Source organism: Ursus americanus, chromosome 32, assembly GCF_024610735.1.
Source record: "Ursus americanus isolate L20-20 chromosome 32, mUrsAme1.1.p, whole genome shotgun sequence".
Taxonomy (NCBI): Eukaryota; Metazoa; Chordata; class Mammalia; order Carnivora; family Ursidae; genus Ursus; species Ursus americanus.
The window spans coordinates 4,308,431-4,329,052 of NC_142158.1; the positions used below are offsets into that span (position 1 = coordinate 4,308,431).

Genomic DNA, 20,622 nt, shown 5'->3' on the forward strand with positions numbered 1-20,622 from the left:
TCAAACCTTTTCCACGTGTGGTTCCATTTTTTGAGAAACGTGAGGTAACCACGACTACAATTATATTTATGTTACAACAGGGTCTAAAAATACTGCCTGAATTTTGAATGAATTAGAGTATACATTTTAATTCACTAGAGCTGTATACATGTTAAGACTCTCTTAAAATCCATTTTTTTTCAGATATTGTTTTTAAGCTGTCGCTACTCCCAATGTGGGGCTCAAACCCACAACCCAAGATGGAGACTTGCATGTTCCACCGACTGAGCCAGCCAGGGGCCCCTTAGGATCCCTTTTAAAAAATGATCTTCGAAACAAAAAATAATCCCTAGATTACTGAAATAATAGTCTCACCTCTTCAAGGGAAGATTCCAAATTCATTCCAAAAGCAACTCCCATTAGTCCAAAGAGAGAAAGAGAGAAGGTTCCCATGGTCAACTGTAGGTTCAACCTCATCATCACATTACGGTGGCTGGAGAGGAGAACAGCTTAGATCAGAAGGGCCCACTAACTATACATAGCAAATTCATGAAATCATTTATTAAAGACCACAAAAATTAAATCTACACCTTTAAGAAAGGACATCTTTCTACGTAACATTTATAGATGATAATGATAGTGTAACTCCTCCCAAAATGGCAATTCCTTAAAAGCTTTACCACTTTAGAATTCCTTTGCTTGTTCTATAGGATTCTTTCTTACCTGTCCAGATTGATGAATATGATACTTTGTGAATCATCAATCAGTACCCTGAGTTCCCGCGTTGCATTGGAAAGATCCTCAGCTAATCGGTAGTAGTTTTCCAAGAGCAACTCCATCTCTTCTGCATGGTCGATTCCAGCACTGCTCTTTTCACTTCGATTAAGAGTTAACATAATTAGCATCCCCCCAATACACACATCACCCATTTGGTACCAAAAACTTTCTGAATCCATATTTAAGACTCAACTATCAATGAAAAAAGTGGCCTCTGTTTTTTCTACTACAGTCATTGAGGCCAATCAGTGAGTGGCTTTGTCAAGCGACGCTAAACACTATACAGAGTAAGCCGAGGGCGCATGTTCCAGCCTACAGGCTAGCTGGGTTCACTGGGTTCGGTGGCCCCAAGTCAAGGGGCTTTCATGCACATATGCACCACCAGTTACAGGAAAATCCAGACGCGTAAATGCTGATGAGTGCAAATTAGTGAAAATAAGGCAAAACAAAACTAAAAACAAACATAAAAAGCTTTTCCTTTCCAAGGCGGATACATAATGTCATCTTCATATATGAAGAAAGATGTTCTTAAATGATGTCAGTAGTCACTTTGTGCCCCTTTACTTATAACCCAACCCCCACCAAGGGGAAGTAGGACTGAAGGACTCTGAAAGATACTTATATCAGAGAATATATTAGACACAGATTGGCCTAATAAGCAAAGCAAACAAGAGTTACAAGTGTGTTTGAGTTTCTGCTCCTATACCTATCTGCTATATAACAGCCCTTATAATCGTAATTTTTCCTTAGTATTGATAACTAATGTCCCAAAATGCTTAAAAAAATCTGTACAGATTGTGCAAACTATACACATTACGGAGGTGTCTCCACTAATTTCTAATACTTGTCTAAAAAGAACAAAACCGAAATATTCTGAGTACTTAAAAAGTAAACATTTAGGGGCGCCTGGGTTGCGCAGTCATTAGGCGTCTGCCTTCGGCTCAGGGCGTGATCCCAGCATTCTGGGATCGAGCCCCACATCAGGCTCCTCCACTGGGAGCCTGCTTCTTCCTCTCACACTCCCCCTGCTGTGTTCCCTCTCTCACTGGCTGTCTGTCAAATAAATAAACAAATAAAATCATTAAAAAAAAAAAAAAGTAAACATTTAACTTGAGTGTGCATAAGAAGACTAAATAATTTCTAATTCTGTAAGAGATAAAAGGTTTCTAAGATAAGCATTTTTATATTAGGCCAAACTTACAGAATATATGCCAGTGTCTTAACTTCCTTTACCCCCCTCGCCCTGCCCCCATGTGAGTATCTTTCCCTCTCTTCCACTGTACTCCCCAGGCTAAGTTACTCAGGTAGATTGTGCCACTTCGGAGGTCAGTCCCTCGAAGATAAAAGTAACGGTGTTTTTATATTCATCACAGCCCAGCACAGTCCCGTGTACACAGTAAACACTCCATATATCCTCATTAAACAGAATCAGATGCAATACATACAGGGAAATAGTAAAACAATTAGGGATAAAAAGTGCCTATGCTTTCTATTCTGGAGAAAATGTTGAGTTCTCTAAGAAGAACCATCCTGAAGAAGACAGAAGACTGATCCTACCAAAAGAGTAACAAAGCAGGATTCCATACTTACAAGACTTGTGGGTCACTCCACTTTGTTAGACAGAGCTCTTCCAGCAACTCTTCTTCATCCAAGATCTCCAAAATGGACTCTTTGAAAATTTTAATATCTGTTTCTAACTCTGACAGACTGTAAGAGTGGTTGTATAGCAATGATCAATAACATTAAACACATTTCCCTATAAAATAAAGTACCTTTTTAAAGTATCTTATCAAGTAGACCCACTGATACATTTATGGTAAACAGCAAATTGTAAAAAAAAATTTTGATATTTACCATGCACGTTAATAATCAGTTCCCATCCAAAAATGAAGACCCTGATACAGCATTTCATGCAAAATTGCTTTTCAATAACCATTAGTCTATGTGCCCTTTTAAGCTCAATTTCCCATCTAGGCTACTCTCCTACTTTGAAGGCACAGAGAGAAAACCATTTCCATTAGCAAAACTGGCTGGTATTTTTAAAACAGGGAATAATCACACTGATTTTGTATTTTAATTAATGTTATACATTTTCTATTAGGACTACTAAAAAAGAAGCTTAAGATATTTTCGTTTAGGGGCACCTGGGTGGCGCAGTCATTAAGCGTCTGCCTTGGGCTCAGGGCGTGATCCCGGCATTCTGGGATCGAGCCCCGCATCAGGCTCCTCAGCTGGGAGCCTGCTTCTTCCTCTCCCACTCCCCCTGCTTGTGTTCCCTCTCTCGCTGGCTGTCTTTCTCTCTCTGTCAAATAAATAAATAAAATCTTAAAAAAAAAAAAAAAGATATTTTTGTTTACCTCCCAAATTGGTAAATTACCCGTATTTACCTTTTGCCATTTTGTAGTAAGATGTGCAGTTTGCTTCTGTCTACAGAAGAATGTTTGGGATCCACTAAAGCTTCCAATGTCTCAAGGATCAGTGGCTGCAGAATGCTAAGCTTCCCCTGAAGAGTGCTGATCTAGATAACAACATGACCTTTCATAAGAATCAAAACAATCTTTTTAGAATACTCAGGGTCAGTGAATCCTCTGATTAAACACAGAAACCTGTAATAGCTGGGAAGGCTGCTAATGTTTCAGAACATGGTCACTGCTGGCCTATTTCAGATGATTCAAAAATCTAGATCTACCAGGTTAACAGATAACCATGCATAATGTTACCAGGCTTGCATCTGGTTGACGGGGAATTAACTCTCATAAGAGTCTTCTCCCACAAACATTCATTATGAAACAAATGCAAGATGGATTAAAATAAAGCCTGCCATTCTATGATTAAAACACACATTTTACATTTGGTAAACAATCCCCATGTTCTTTGTAAACAAAATACAGTTCAAAATTCCTATGAAAAAAATTCTTCTGAAAATAAAAACATAACTTGGGACTTCAAGAAACAAATCAGTGTCAAGTCAAAAGTGTACTCTTATTATTCAGGCATTCAGCAGGAAAGCACTGATACAGCTACACCCGTTGTTAAAATACTTCCATACCAGCTGGCAGACAGCATAACAGAATCAAGCAGTAATTAGTAAGACGAACGAATGGCATAAATGCCAGCGTGTACTATTTATCTCAGCGTGAGCTCCTGAGAGCTTTTCAGTCCACATAGCCTCTCACCGACCACTGGCTGCACCTTCCCTCTTTCCCTCCCCTGCATTTTCCCTGTTCGGTAACTGTGCTCCAACCAGTCACCATCTCCTCGGCTGGTACTAGTTGGTGCTCCTGCCTCACAAACCTGAGCGAGTGGGGAATGCAGCCATCTCCTACTCCCTCGGTACAGCAGGCAGACAAAAGAGAAGGGTCCCGGGTTCATCCGATCCTCACCCACTGCACGTCCTCTTTACCTGCTTCCTTCCCTCACTCTCGTTAGCATGCTCCTAGAACCAACTGTTGCACGCAGCCAGCTCCTGAACAGTACTACCCTGACTACTAGGGGGAAGAAAAGATAATGAACAATTTGTGGGGCCAGGAGGGAAGTGACCACCATTGCTCAGGGCCTGACAGGGTCCCTAGACACCCGGTAACCATCCACATGATGGGGGTATCATTAGAAGAATTACACGTGTTTCCTATGTCAAAGTAGGTCTCAAACAGTAGCATCACCTAGCCGTCTGCAAGGACTGTACACCCAAATCAGAGCGATGTGGAAAGTAGAAGGATCTGAGCTATAATGCTTATCATGTGTATGCAGTTTTACAACACACAATTTAGTTACAAAATAAAATGGAATACATTTAAAACTTTTTGGTATGGGGCGCCTGGGTGGCTCAGTTGTTAAGCATCTGCCTTCGGCTCAGGGTGTGATCCTGGCATTCTGGGATCGAGCCCCATATCGGGCTCCGCTGGGAGCCTGCTGCTTCCTCTCTCGCTCCCCCTGCTTGTGTTCCCTCTCTCTCTGGCTGTCTCTCTCTCTCTCAAATAAATAAAATCTTAAAAAAAAAAGCCACAACTTTTTGGTATGTTCTGTTATATCCTATTTAGGATGTTAAGTATTTTGAATTATCACCCCTAAAATACAGTTACCAAAATTATACAAAGGACAGCCAACTTAAAATGTGCTTAACTGAATGTCAAAATATGTCTCTCAAAGAGACTCTATAAACTGTACCTAGAGACCACAGATCTATTTGACGGGATCATACAGCTTAAGAATTACGTAAGGTCTCCACACAGGCCCTCAGAGATGTTTTTGTTTGGAGGGAGGGTGTGGTTAGGGAAGGTGCCATTGAAACAATACCAATTTGTCTTCCTACTCAACAGCATTTTAAAACAACAAACTCAAGAAGCTAAATAAAAACAAGCTTACCCAATATTGTAGGAGTGCTTCTATAGCCCTGAACTCAAAAGGTAAAGGGTATGTGACAAGTTGTCCTTCTCCAGCCAACTGTGAAGGGAGTTCGCGGAACAGCCATTGCTCTAAATTTAAATTACGATAATCTAGTATCAGAAGACACTCTGGAGTTATCACAGCTTTCAAATACTGTAAAAAGAAAAAAATTATACATATGTACACCCAAACACATACACATGCAAATATGCAAGTTGTAAAGCCATAGAAAAAGAATAACATTCATAAAATAGGGCTTAATACTGTTTTATCTCTGGATTAAGCCTAAACCAAATCACTATAAAAAGAAAAAAAAAAAGATGTATTTTTTAAAGAAAGGAAGTCTAAAATGTACTTTAACTCACTCTCAACACAACTGGAATTAAGCTACATATCAAGACTCCCAGGATAATCAGGAGAACAGGCAACAAAGAAAACAAGATAAGGTATTCTTAAGTCATGTATTTGGTAGACTTTTAGAAAAGACTTAGTTTAGGGGTACCTGGGCAGCTCAGTTGGTTGAGTGTCTGCCTTCGGCTCAAGTCACGATCCCAGGACCCTGGGATCGAGGCCTGCATCCCACATCAGGACCCCTGCTCAGTGGGAAGCTGCTTCTCCCTCTCGTCTGCAGCTCCCCCCCCCGCCCCACCCCAGCTTGTGCTCTCTTGCTGTCAAATAAATAAAATCTTAAAAAAAAAAAGATTGAGGGGTGCCTGGGTGGTGTAGCGGTTAAGCGTCTGCCTTCGGCTCAGGGCGTGATCCCGGCATTATGGGATCGAGCCCCACATCAGGCTCCTCCGCTATGAGCCTGCTTCTTCCTCTTCCACTCCCCCTGCTTGTGTTCCCTCTCTCGCTGGCTGTCTCTCTGTCGAATAAATAAAATCTTTAAAAAAAAAAAAAAAAGATTCAGTGTAATCGTGATTACTTTGGCTGGAATGGGAAAGTTGCCTTTTTAAACTGTCACCAAAACATATTAAGCTAATTCGAAATTATAAAGATAGGGGCACCTGGGTGGCACAGCGGTTAAGCGTCTGCCTTCAGCTCAGGGCGTGATCCCGGCGTTATGGGATCGAGTCCCACATCGGGCTCCTCCGCTATGAGCCTGCTTCTTCCTCTCCCACTCCCCCTGCTTGTGTTCCCTCTCTCGCTGGCTGTCTCTATCTCTGTCGAATAAATAAATAAAATCTTAAAAAAAAAAAAATTATAAAGATAAAACATAGCCTTAGTACTCTAATTTAGAGCACCAAGAAATTAGAAATTTATTTTAAAGACTAGCATCCTTCACATTAGAAGAGTAGCCTGTGGCCACTGTATTAGTGATATAAAAATTAGAGACTTTTCACATTTTCCCCCAACATATGAAAATTTTTATACATAAAAGTTGAAAAATTACACAGTGAACACCTATATACGTATCGTTTAGACTGTACAAGTAACACTCTGCTAAATTTGCTTTATCACACACTTCTCTCTTCATCAAAAAGATAATTTTTTAAAAAAATGATCAGGGAAAAGAAAAAATTATTCTAATTTCAGTCTACTTAACACAGTGTTGTATTAGTTTCAGGTGTACAATGTAGTGATTCAGCAACTCTATACATGCCTCGGCGCTCGTCGTCAGAAGTGTGCTCTTAACCCCCATCACCTAGTTCACCCCTCCCCCACCCACCTCCCCTCTGGTGACCATCAGTTTGTTCTCTTATAGTGAAAAGTCTGTTTTTGCCTGGGCTCTCTTCTAGGATTTTTATGGTTTCAGGTCTCACATTTAGGTCCTTAATCCATTTTACATTTTTGCATATGGTGTAAAAAAGTGGTCCAGTTTAATTCTTCGGATGAGGCTGTCCAGTTCTCCCAGCACCATTTATTGAAGAGACTGCCTATTTCCCATTTCATATACTTGCCTCCTTTGTCGAAGATTAACTGATCATATACACATGGGTTTATTTCTGGGTTTTCTATTCCTGATCTATGTGTCTATTTTTGTACCATTACCATACTGTTTTGATTACCAAAGCTTTGTAATATATCCTGAAATCTGGGATTGTGATGCCTCCACCTTTGCTTTTCTAAGACTGCTTTGGCTATTTGGGGTCTTTTGTGGTTCCATACAAATTTTAGGATATTTGTTCTAGTTTTGTGAAAAGTGCTGTTGGTGGGAGGAAAAGATGGTGGTGGAGTAGAACACTAGGCTTGCCTCCTCCCACCAATAAAACTAGATAGCTATTAAACCACCCCAAAAAACCCAGAAATCAATCTGATGACTGGCAGAACAAACTCCACAACTAAAGGGAGAGGAGAGGCCATAAAGAAGATAGGAAGTATGGAGACGCAACTTGGGAGAGAAATGTATCGTGGCTGCTGTGGTGGGGAGGGAGCCATGGTCGTGGGGAAGGACAAGAAACAAACAAGCACACAGAACACATGAGGAAAACAAATCCCCAAGGCAACTGGCTTGAAAAGCAGGAAAGCCTGAATTTCATGAGTTCATGTAACCAGTGGGGCTTAAAGCCTGGAGTTTTAAAAGTCAACATGCTTGGAGCACAGAGGACACTGGGGCAGCTCTTGGAGAAAAGGCAGGGCAAACAGCCCTTGGACATACAGCATGGAAACCGCAATCTGAAGAGCACGTGGGGCACACAGTAGGGAAACGTTAGTTGCTCATCTTGGAATGTGTCCCAGAGAGGAAGCACTCATGGAGAAACCACTCTAGGAACAAAGGAACAGGTAAGCACCATTGTCTTCCCCTGCCCCTCAGCATAAACATAGAGCCACCTGCAGAAACCAGCCTAGCAGCAACCCTCACTACCTAACTTGCTTACACCAAGTCTCACCACCCCACACTCTGGTGGAATGGATAGTGTCTCAGTCATACCTGTCTCAGTCCCAGTGCAGCAGGCCCCCTTCCCCAGAAGACCAGCCCAAACCCCTGCTCATACCGCATCTCCTGACCCAGGAGTTTTGCGAGGCCTTGGTTTCCATGGCAGTAGCAACAGCTCTCATTTCACAAGCAGACCAGAGCACACCAAGTTAAAATGTGCCACAATCAGGCCAGGGACCAAACTTGTCCACTACAGGCGAAGAGAGCCTCTAGAGATGACTGACCTGAAGGATAAAGTGGTCGGGACACAACAGCATAGCTCTCCCAGCACACACTGGAGATACTCGCATAAGTGTAAGGCCCTGGGAAACAGAGGACACTACATTGCAGGGCACTACAGGACCTCTTTTTCATAAGGCCATTATCTTCAAGAACAGGAGACTTTCCTAACACACAGAAATAGGTATAAAGACTTAGACAAAATGAGAAGACAGAGTAATTTATCCCAAATCAAAGAACAAACAATGCCACAGCCAGAGATCTAAGCAAACAGATATAAGTAACATGCCTGATGGAAATTTAAAACAATGATCATGAGGATATTCACTGGACTTGAGAAAAGAGTGGAGAACATCAGTGAGATCCTTAATGAGATAAGGAATAATAAAGAGATAAAGGGATCAATAAATGAAATGAGAAACATTTCACTTGATGGAATGAAGAACAGGCTGGAAGAAGCAGAGGAATGAATTAATGACCTAGAAGACAGAGTCATGTAATCAAGCTGAACAAAAGAGGAAAAAGAATTATGCAACAGGAGAAAAGGCTTATGGAACTCAGTGACTCTATCAAATTTAATAACATTCATATTGTAGGAGTCCCAGGAGAGAGAGAAAAGGGGGTAGAGAATTTAGTTGAAGAAATAATAGCTGAAAACTTCCCTAATCTGGGGAAGGAAACAGATATCCAGATTCAGGAGGCACAGAGAACTCCCAACAAAATCTACATATCCACACTAAGGCATATCCACACTAAGATATATTGTAATTAATATGGCAAAATATAGTGATAAAGAAAAAAATATAAAAAGCAGCAAGAGAAAGATGATGGTTACATACAAAGGAAACCCCCACAAAGATATCAGCACATTTTTCAGCAAAAACTTTCCAAGACACAGGGGTGGCATGATATATTCAAAGTTCTGGATGGGAAAACCTGGAACCAAAAATGCTTTATCCAGCAAGGCTATCATTCAGAGTAGGAAAGTGAGAGTTTCCCAGAGAAACAAAAACTCAAGGAGTTCATGACAACTAAACCAGCCCTGCAAGAAATATTAAAGGGGAATCTTGGCATGCAAAGGCAAGACTAAAAATGACAGTAGGAAGTTTAGAAACACAAGCAGTAAAAATGAATATATCTTTTAAGAAATCCGTTAAGGAACTCACAAGATGAAAGGATGTAAAACAGGATACCATTTACCTAAAACATGGGGCGGGGAAGGGGGGAAGAATGGTTCCAAACTTAAATGACCATCAACTGCATAAGACTGCAATATGTAGATTTTATACACAAATGTAATGATGACCACAAATCGAAACCAACTATATGTATGAAAGGACTCCAAGTATATCACTAAAGAAACCCAGCAAACCGTTAAAGAAAGACAATAAAGGATCAGAGAAAATCTTGAGAAACAACCACAAAACAAGTAATAAAGAAATAAATACATTTCTACCAATAATTACTTTGAATGTAAGTGGACTAAACACTCCAATCAAAGACACAGGGTATCAGAATGGATTAAAAAAAACAAGACCAATCTGTCTGCTGATTACAAGAGACTCATTTTAGACCTAGACACCTGCAGATTGAAACTGAGGGGATGGAGAAGCATTTACCATGCAAATGGAAGTGAAAAGAAAGCCAGAGTAACAATACTTTTATCAGACAAAATAGACTTTAAAACAAAGACTGTAACATAAAACAAAGAACACTATATAATTATAAAAGGGACAATCCAACAAGAAGATCTAACAATTGTAAATATTTATGCACCCAACATGGGAGCACCCAAATACACAAAACAGTTAATAACAAACATAAAGGAAGTAACTGATACTAATACAATAATAGTAGGGGACTTTAACACCTTACTCACATCAAGGACAGATCATCTAAACAGAAAATCAACAAGGAAACAATGGCTTTGAATAACACACTGGGCCAGATGGATTTAACAGACATATGCAGAACATTCCATCCTAAAGCAGCAGAATACACATTTTTTTCGAGTGTACGTGGAACATTCTCCAGAAGAGATCATATATTAGGCTACAAAACAAGCCTCAACAAATTCAAAGACTGAAGTCATACCATGCATCTTTATTGGGACAACTGTACAGACTCATCCAAAAGAATGAAACTGGACCACTTTCTTACATCATACACAGAAATAAATTAAAAATGGATTAAAGACCTAAATGAGAGACCTGAAACCATAAAAATCCTAGAAGAGAACACAGGGAGTAACTTCTCTGACACTGGCTGTAGTAACATTTTTCTAGACATATCTCCTGAGGAAACAAAAGCAAAAATAAACTATTGGGACTACACCAAAATAAAAAGCTTCTGCACAACAAAGGAAACACTCAAAAAAACTAAAAGGCAACCTATGGAATGGAAGAAAATATTTGCAAATGACATATCCAATAAAGGGATGGTGTCCAAAACATATTAAGAGCTGATACAACACCCAAAAAACAAATAATCCAATTAAAAATGGGCAGAAGACATGAACAGGCATTTCTCCAAAGAAGACATACAGATGGCCAACAGACAGAGGAAAAGATGCTCACTATCACTTATTATCAGGGAAATGCAAATCAAAACTACGATGAGATACCACCTCACACCTCACAGAATGGCTAAAATCAACAACACAAAAAAACAACAGGTGTTGTCGATGATATGGAGACAAAGGAACCCTCCTGCACTGTTGGTGGGAATGCCAACTGGCACAGCCACTGCGGAAAACAGTAGGGAGGTTCCTCAAAAAGGTAAAAACAGAGCTACCCTACGATCCAGCAATTGCACTACCGGGTATTTACCCAAAGAACACAAAATACAGATTCAAAGGGATACATGTACCCCTACGTTTACAGCAGCATTATTTACACAGCCAAGATATGGAAGTGACCCAAATATCCATTGGTTGATGAATGGATAAAGAAGATGTGGTGTATGTGTATTGTGAAATGTTATTCAGGCATTAAAAAAAAAATGAAATCTTGCCATTTGCAAAGATATGGATGGAGCTAGAGAGTATAAGGCTAAGCAAAATAAGTCAGAGAGACAAATACCAGATGATTTCACTCATAAATGGAATTTAAGAAAGAAAGCAAAGGGAAAGAAAAAAAAAAGAGAGAGACAAACCAAGAAGCAGACTCTTAACTATAACAAACTAATAGTTACCAGAGGGGAGGTAGGTAGGGGATGGGGGGAAAAGGTCATGGGGATTAGGGAGGGCACTTGTGAGGATGGGCACTGGTGATTAAAATAAAAACTTAGGGGCACCTGGGTGGCTCAGTCGATTAAGCGTCTGCCTTTAGCTCAGGTCAGGATCCTTTAGCTCAGGTCAGGATCCTGGAATCCTGGGATCAAGGCCCACGTTGGGCTCCAGGCTCAGTGGGGAGTCTGCTTCTCTCTCTGCCCCCCACCCTGCTCATGCTCTCAAATGGATAAAAAAATTAAAAAATAAAAAAACTTAAAAAATTAATAAAAATGCTGTTGGTATTTTGATAGGGATTGCATTAAATCTGTAGATTGCTTTGGGTGGTATAGACATTTTAACAATATTTGTCCTCCCAATCCATAAGCACAGAATAGCTTTCCATTTCTTTGTGTCACCTTGAATTTTTCATCAGTGTTTTATAGTTTTCAGAATATATGTCTTTCACATCCTTGGTTAAGTTTATTCCTAAGTATTTTATTATTTATGGTACAATTGTAAATGGGACTGTTTTCTTAATTTCTCTTTCTGTTGCTTCATAATTAGTGTATAGAAATACAACTGATTTCAGGGGTGCCTGAGTTGCTCAGTTGGTTAAGCCTCTGCCTTCCGCTCAGGTCATGATCTCAGGGTCCTGGGATCAAGCCCCGTGTCAGGCTCTCCGCTCAGCGGGGAGTCTGCTTCTCCCTCTGCCTTTCCTCCTGCTCATGCTTGCACTCTCTGTCTCTCTCAAATAAATAAGATCTTCAATCTTAAAAAAAAAGTAGGGAAGGAGGTCTACTGCAGGGCCCATACCATAGAACTGTATCTCATCTATTTCTGAACCCTAGACCTTAGCTTACCAAAATTACATTATGTTCAAATTTATTCTGAATCACTACATAAAGTCAAATTTTATTTAGTGTACTCTCAGTAAGCAGGGGAAGATACAATTTATTTTAGGAAGCTTTCGGTTAAAATAAAAATTTAAGTTAAAATTATGAACTTCAAGGGATATTCCTGGTCTATCTGGAGAACCAGAATACGTTCTTCGTCGCTGAAGTTACACCATAATGACATGAACTGTATACAACCGAAAATGTCTATTATAAATCAAGATTCTTTTGCTTATCATTTCAGAAACTAGAGACCAATTTCAAGCAGTGAGAACAGACACTGTAGTCATAAGTTTTCCTACATAAAATAGAGCAGAGTTATGCCTTTCATGTACAGAACCCATGAAAGAGGAGTTACATTCACAATGACACGTTATACTGTAAAGTAGCTTACGTTTCACACAGCCATTTCATTACAAAATTGCTTTTTTTTTTTTAAGATTTTATTTATTTATTTGACAGAGAGAGAGAGAGAGACAGCCAGCGACAGAGGGAACACAAGCAGGGGAAGTGGGAGAGGAAGAAGCAGGCTCACAGCGGAGGAGCCCGATGTGGGGCTCGATCCCAGAACGCCGGGATCACGCCCTGAGCCGAAGGCAGACGCGTAACGACTGCACCACCCAGGCGCCCCAAAATTGCTTTTAACTTAGATATTGATCAAGATGGCTAGGAAATAACTTCGGCCAAACTCCAGTGAGAAATGTAGATGACACAAAACCCTTTACCTCCATTCTCATGATAACCCTGTTGTTCCGGGCTGTGATGCTCATTGCGTGCTGGAACCTCAGGTCTCTGGCCTGAAGACCTAATTCTTGATGTAAGTCAGTTTTCTTCTTTTCTATAAGAGAGATACTTTTAATGAAAAGAGTGGGCCACACCAATGAATGGAAGACTTTAGTATCAGAGCACCCTTCCCACCAACAGCGACGTCATTTTCTACTACCAGGAACAAGCCAAAATGTGTCTTTTTAATAGCCACTTTTACCTCAAAAACAAACTAAGTTTGGTCAAACTCTAATAAGACGAGAAACATCTTATCCATACTTCATAAAATTTCTCTGTATTTAGATGTCCCTTGGGGGCAGTGTAAAAACCACAGCCACACACAACTGAGACCTACAGGATCAATTTCTAGTTCTAGAGACGGGTCATTTTTCTTTTTTTAATACAGATTATACAGAACTACATTTCCAATGTTTTTATCTTCAGTATTTTAAGTCTGTGAACAGAGAATTCAATTTTCTCAGTTCTTGGACTAATACAAAATGAGAAAATAGTTTTCTCACTAGATTCTCCCACCTGAAAACTAACCTCATTACCTAAAAGAAAGCACGCCAGATGGAGAAACTCAAGAAATGGTTGTGATGGCATCTGTACTTGTAGTGTCCAATCACTCCTGTGACAGAGCGCTAAGTAGAAGAGTCATTGGAAGGATAATGGGCAAAAAATACCCCAAATTTCCCAACAGGATCTCGGCAATAGCAGGAACAGGATCCTGGGGCTGGAAGCACACGGGCAATCTGAACCAAGCCTGCATCTGCGGTCAGACAGTAAAGGGATGCTTAGCTTCCTTTTACAAAGTAACTGGCCTTAAGAGCGATCATCTGCAGAGTGCCATCTAGTGCCCTGTCCCTCCTGTCCTGTCCCCCACTGCCACCTCAATGTCAGTGGTATTATGTAAGTTTGCCGTAAATATGGAACAGGACACGCACATGTGAACCAGGGCGTGGAAAGGGAGACTAAAGAACAAAACGTGCTCCAGCCGCACACCAGCCTCTGCTCTCAAAAAATTCCTTTAACATCGTGTTAAAGTGGCTCCTGACAAAAAAACCAGAAACCAATTCTGGGACAACATGCACAGTCCAGGTGTTGCCAGTTCCAATTAGACTGATGGACAAATGCTGAAGATAGATCTCTTTCAATACACCCACACACAAAAAGAATATTCCACTGAAAACACTGCAATTTCTTGATTTCCATCAGATTCACTCATTCACTGATTAAAAAAGCGACTTATAAAAAAATGAAAGGTACTCACCAAAAGAAGTAACATTTCCCTCTTTGTCAAATTTTGTCTGAAGAGAGATAATAAAAACAAAATATTATTTTCTCCCAAACGAGCATGCTCTTTATAGTATTATACCATCTGTTATTATGATAGCTCCCAAACACAGAAGTGCACAGATAAACCAAAACTGCTTCTTTAGGTTAAATTCAATTATGAGTTTTAGGGTTAAAAGAATCCCTTCTTTCTCTGTTAGGACAAATGTGACCTTTGATTAACTTTGTCTTGGTTCCCCTGGAAATCTGATAAAAAAGTATCAGTTGTGTTACTAGGCAACATTACCTACGGTAAAAATGCCCAGTACCTGGTAGACTGCAGGAAGACTATGAGTGAATTACCGATACCTGGTAGGAAGGCACCCCCTGCTTTTCCTTCAGTGGGGTGGCTCTTATAACTGGCCACGTTCCTTGAAGGAGCCCTGCTTAGGCCTTGGAGATGGTTACAAGAGATATCAGCACTAAAAGGCTTGGGGATTCTAAACTAAGGTGGAACTCACACCCACCTTTAAGAACATCAACTTCTTGCATCTGAGTTGTCACACGGGGTCCAAAGAACCCACTGGATGGCTGCAAGGACTTCTCTGGAAGAGGAAACACCTGATGCCGCCCTTTTGCGTTTCCTATCCTTTATATTTCTGAACACATGTGGCTTATCTTGTGAATCTAAGTATCTACTGGAGGCTATGAAGTCTCTCTGGTGAGTGTTGCAGAATCAACAAAGATTTACAGAAAAGGCCTCTTCTGATAGTATGAAGAGAGGACACGATGCAGAAATATACTTATTTCCTACAAAGCAGAGGAAACATTTTTCTGAAATACTTGTCCACAAGTATTGAATACTTGTCAAGTTTGAATATGTGCTGGAATGTTCTAATTGCTATTAAATACGCATGTTCAGAAAGACTCTAAGGTATAGCTGAAGGTACCAGTGCTGGGTTATTACCACGGAAATATCTGTATGCTGTGTTAATAGCAACAGAATAAAATCCCACAGTGTATATTTTCGCTTGCTTTTCATGAACAAAGATCAGATCAATATGAGTACCATAGGCCATCAGTGTTAAAGGGCAAATTTACATCAAAAGAAACTTTATTTTGTGTAATACAGACTAGCTTTTCTCAAATTTATTTCACAATATATCTGCAGCAGAAAACTTGAAATAAAGTAAAATAAAATAAATCACATGAAATAAGACAAATTTTAGAGAAAACCATGCCAATATTTCACTGAATGTCCTCCTAGACTTTTCCTACTCAATATATTCATGTTACACTTTTTTGCAGTCTCTCCTCCATTTTCAACTTAATATGAATATTTTTGCATCTCAATATTTATCTTCATTTTTCTTTAATGAGATTTTTCTGATAAAAAAGATCATAGAAAATGATGTTTTTAAATGTTAATCTTGTAAAGTTACATCGAAAGTGAGCTGATTAGCAAGCTCTCATTTCAAATAGTATCAACTAATTTTCTTAGGTGGTATCAGTACACAATGATTTCACCTGCAAAGAACCTTCTTTCAATATTTATTATCTGAATTTATTCTTAACCAAAGTGGCCAAATGTTCTAGAACACTGAATAACAGTGATAACTTTCACAGGGAATTCTGGGGGTTCTCTTGTTTGAATAGTTTATAAAGAAGAATTCTTACATTTAATAAGCCTCAATAATGATGATTATGGCTAATATATACTGAATGCTTACATGTGTGAGGGTTTTACATACAGCTGTGAGTTAATTCAAACCTCACAACAATTTTAGAAGGTAGGTACTAGTATCCCCAGTTTACATATGAGAAAACAAAGGCATAAAGACATTATCATACCCTGTCCAAGTCCACCAAGTTAACATTAAGAGGCAGGGCTGAGATACGAATTTAGGAATGCTAGTTCAGAACAAGCACATGACTTTCTTTTAGTCAACTTTTTTAAATTAAAGCCCTATAAAAAAAGTTGCAAGAATATCTTACAACCAATTCCCATGTAACTTTCACCTAGAGTCATCTTTTGCTAACATTTTGCCCCAATGGCCTAATTTTTCTCTTTCAAGATATGTGGGTGTGAGACACATTATTTCTTATTATTTTATTCATTTTTTTCTCCTGAATCTTTGAGAGAAAGTTGCAGAGATCATGAACCTTCATAGCATGCACTCTTAAATACTACACTTTGCTGCCTTCAAAATGCTTCTGCATGTATCACAATGCACAGTACAGGGTCAAGCACCTAGGGCTAATAGCCTGCAAGGACTTCTGCATGGATTCACAGGGAAATCTTCAGTAAGAAGTGCTGAACTGTGATTGGAATAGTTCTAGGATTAAAAGATGACCTCCACAGTCAATAGCAAAGTTTCAAGGGTGCTGTTAAGTAAATCTAGCTGGCTCTCAGGTCACTGGCTAAGCAAAACACAAAGACGAGAGGACTTACGAGTAGAATGATTCACTCTAAAACAAAAAATAAGTATTACCTTTGCCAACCAGTCCGACCCAGTTAACTTAGGAAGTACGGGAAGTACTTTGTGTAAGTTATCAAACATATCATACATACTCACCACAGTAAACACTGGGGCTACGCTGGCTAAAGTGGCTTGAGACACATCAGAAGTTCTAAACCGGTGCATTTCACCTGAAGAATAAATTATAGAGAATTCTCTGTGATCATACAATAGGTATTAACATCCGGCTACAACAACTCTCATATTATGTGGTCTTCCGACTATTTTACTGTTTTTTGGAAACTTTTTCCTAAAGGAAAAAGAAGAAACACTCTAACGTAACATCTGTAGGGAATTACGTTAGATTTGGCAGGGAATGATTTTTAAAAGTAATGGCTTAAGTGAGGTACTAGAATAATTTATGGATTCCAACCACCTTTATTCGAATTATTACTGGTACCTCAAAGTCAAATGAACAAATGTGTAACAGTGTTCTGAAATTAAAATGTCCATCTTTTTTGCATAATTTAAAAAGGCTCTTCATGAAAATTATACTGGTAGATATATTTTAGAAAACATAGATCCTAAATACCACCAGTTTCAGCATTCCAATATCAGGATTATTTGACCTATAAAATTATGAAACCTAGATTTTACTTCCATATTTTTTCCACATACTTTACATAGTGAATACTTATAAAATAAGCCATTGAACTGGAATCCAGACCCCAGTGAACCGGAACGAAGAAAAATCTTTATTTGAAAATAAGTCTATTTAAAACATGATTAGATTGAGTTGAAGTGAGTTCTGAAGTGTAACCACGTAAATTAATGACTAACAAAGGACACCATTCAAAATACTAAATATAAAAGCAATGGGCAGAAGGTGTAAAAATATTACCAATTATTTTCTGCTTCCAAAGTAATCATGCTGACTCCACAGAATGTGCAAATATACTCTCATTTCTGATCATATTCCTTTCTGTTACATACAGTGTCTCATGTAATTGGTTAGCCTCTGAGGTTTGTTGTTTGCGTTTTATAAAAAGTTAGGACGAATAAAGGTAAAAGTCAGGGCTATAAATCAGCATTTTGCCAAACAGCTACAAGTTAGATAAAATGATTCCACTGAGATTCTGAATCTCCGTGTTTGTCCTGAAAGAGCAGATGGGCTGAAACTGGGTTCCCAAGCATTATTAAAGGAGGGAATATGAGGTGTACCCCAATTCAGACTCTCTAGTGAGTGCAGGGAAGGAGGTGGTGATGCGAGCCTTCTAAGGCTTCTGAGTATAAAACTGAGAAAACTTGGCAACAGTGCAATCCTTTTGAGAGCCACACATTTTAATGCCGCTTGTTTCCGAGCAATATTAGCACCCATATTCTCGCATTTGTGAAAATGTAAACTTATCGTGATGCGTTATCATTTGATGAAAAAATAAATAACTCCGATTCCTCCTCCTCCCCACTACTCTGACCCCTGCCCCTTGTTACACCGTGCTTGAGAACATCTTTCTCAGGAGCAACTCTTACTACGAAGTCTCGAAAGTCTTCAGCCTCGTCTCTAGGTGCGTCCCAATTCCTTACTTGAACAACTGGAAAAACGTATCAATGTCCAAAGGAAAGAAGACTGGTTAGAAAAATACTTCGATAAGGATGAAAAGCTTGTTTAAAAAAAAAAAAAAAAAAAAAAAAAAAAAAACCTTCCCACAAGGGCAGTCCAGCGGAGAGGTTCGCCGCAGAGGCCTGGAGACCCCAGGAGGTCAGGGCGCACAGCGGGGCCGCCGCTCCGGCCGCGGACCAGGGCTGGCGGGACTCCCGGACGGGGCCCCAAGAGCAGACCCGCCGGGTCGGGTCGGGCCGGGCGGTCAGGTCAGGGCCCTGGGGTCACCGCAAGACCGGCGGCTGCGGCTGCGGGACGGAGAAAGCAGTACCTGCCACGCGGGGCCGGCGGGGCTCGAACAGCTGCGCGGCTCGGGTCTGCCCGAGGAGTTGGGCCGGGGAGCCGCACGCGGCAACGGGGCGCGACCCAGGGGTCAGGCCCTGAAACACAGTACACAGCGTGCGCCGGGGCAGCCCCAAGGCGATGGGCAGGAGCCGGCTCAGGCTCTGCAGGCATTCCATGGCGCTGGATCGAGCAGGAGGTGGCAGCAACACCCCAGCCCTTCATGCCAGTCGGTGGCTGGTCAGCCGGCAACAACGCGACCCCGTGTGGCTACTTTAAGGTGCGACCTCTGCGTACTGAGCATGCGCGGGACCCGCCGCGCCGCGCCTGCGTCTCCTCTTCCACGCATGCTCGGAAGTGCCTTTGGGGGGCGCGCTCCTGGCGTCCCATGGCCAATCGGAGTTCGCGCCTCGTACCTGGAAAGTGCCGGTGGACGGGCTTGGGCTAGTGGGCGGGTCGCGTTTACCTGCGTGGCGCGAGCGGCGGAACCCGGATCCAACCCTTGCGCCCTTGGAGAGGTCAACCCCGTGCCTAAAGGGTTATTATTCCTGGTAACTAGGAATGTGAAGAAATACCGGGCCTGTGTATGATGCTTTGCAGTTTCTGGAGCGCTTTCATGCATTTGATAAAATGCGCAATTTGGAAGTGAGAAGGTTATGCCGGTTCCTAACTCAATTTATATTTAAATTTATTGTGGCAGAAACAATTAACTGTCCTGTGGAATGATGTACTAAACTTCTGCAAGTGAAGCTTGAGGAACATAAACCGATAAGATTCATACTCTGTATTTAATCAACTGTGTCAATTTTAAGGAACGATTATTTTATGTGCCAACTGATGTAGGAAAAGACCTTAGGTTTCGAAGCCCATGGTCAAGAAAGAATTCTTGAGCCGTCTTTGGTGCAAAAAGGTGATTTTACTAAAGCACGGGGACAGGACCCTAGGGCAGAAAGAGCTGCCCCGGAGTCATGAGGAGTGGCCCCTTGTATACTTTCAAGTTGGGAGGGGGTTAGGGAGAGTGTAAGTCTCTAAGGAATTTTGGAAGCAAGGTTTCCGGACCTTGAGGGGGCTAGCTATTGTTGGGGAAAGGTCATTTATTACTGTGTAATAAAACCTTAGTCATGAGACCCTTCAGGTGTATATCGGTGGGCCACATGCTTGGGGGATGATTGCCAACATGTATCTTGGGGGGTTTAGAGATAAAGGAAGTTTCCAAAAGAATTTTTATATGTTAAAGTAGGCTTACAGTGGGGTGGGGTGGGGAGGAGAAGTTGGGCTAGGATTGCCTTTTGCCCTTAGCAAAGTGTCAAATCGGAGGCAGTAGAGTCCCTAAAGGAATGTCGCTCTGCCTGTTCCAAGGACTTGTCAATAAGCTGTAGGTAGTAAGGAAATTTTGTAATTTTTCTTCTGCCTTTGTTTCCCACATCACCACCAAGAAAGAAAAAAATGCTGATAAATTATGCTTTCTGATGATATCATTTAAGACTCATCCCAATTTCAGTCTTTAAAATACGAAAAAAAGGTGGATTTCAGAAGTGATTAAATACAGTATATATGGGGGCGCCTGGGTGGCACAGCGGTTAAGCGTCTGCCTTTGGCTCAGGGCGTGATCCCAGCATTATGGGATTGAGCCCCGCATCAGGCTCCTCCGCTATGAGCCTGCTTCTTCCTCTCCCACTCCCCCTGCTTGTGTTCCCTCTCTCGCTGGCTGTCTCTATCTGTGTTAAATAAATAAATAAAAATCTTTAAAAAAAAAATATAGTATATATGCATATTTTTAAAGTGTGAGTTAATAGACTTGTCCTTTCCACAGTAGTAATGCAAGACAGACGTGAGTT

At 40.7% G+C, this 20,622-nt stretch overlaps 1 protein-coding gene across 3 annotated transcripts in view; it reads right to left on the reverse strand.

Annotated features, from left to right (window-relative positions):
* Positions 1-19,066, reverse strand: part of MRS2 (magnesium transporter MRS2) — a 38,648-nt gene extending 19,582 nt beyond the window's left edge. For 2 of the 3 annotated variants that reach the window (XR_006780159.2, XM_045800513.2), the window contains exons 1-9: positions 18,774-19,066; positions 16,960-17,033; positions 14,382-14,418; positions 13,069-13,181; positions 5,122-5,295; positions 3,144-3,274; positions 2,347-2,463; positions 703-855; positions 355-472 (exon numbers count right to left, since the gene is read on the reverse strand). Coding sequence is in view for 2 of the 3 variants with exons in the window: in XM_045800513.2 (XP_045656469.1) it covers positions 355-472; positions 703-855; positions 2,347-2,463; positions 3,144-3,274; positions 5,122-5,295; positions 13,069-13,181; positions 14,382-14,418; positions 16,960-17,033; positions 18,774-18,963 (1,107 nt within the window). In the remaining variant the exon portion in view is untranslated. Of the gene's footprint in view, positions 1-354; positions 473-702; positions 856-2,346; positions 2,464-3,143; positions 3,275-5,121; positions 5,296-13,068; positions 13,182-14,381; positions 14,419-16,959; positions 17,034-18,372; positions 18,525-18,773 lie in introns of those variants that run through there. The other variant, XM_045800514.2, reaches the window with a different exon arrangement.
* Positions 19,067-20,622: the final 1,556 nt, after the last annotated feature.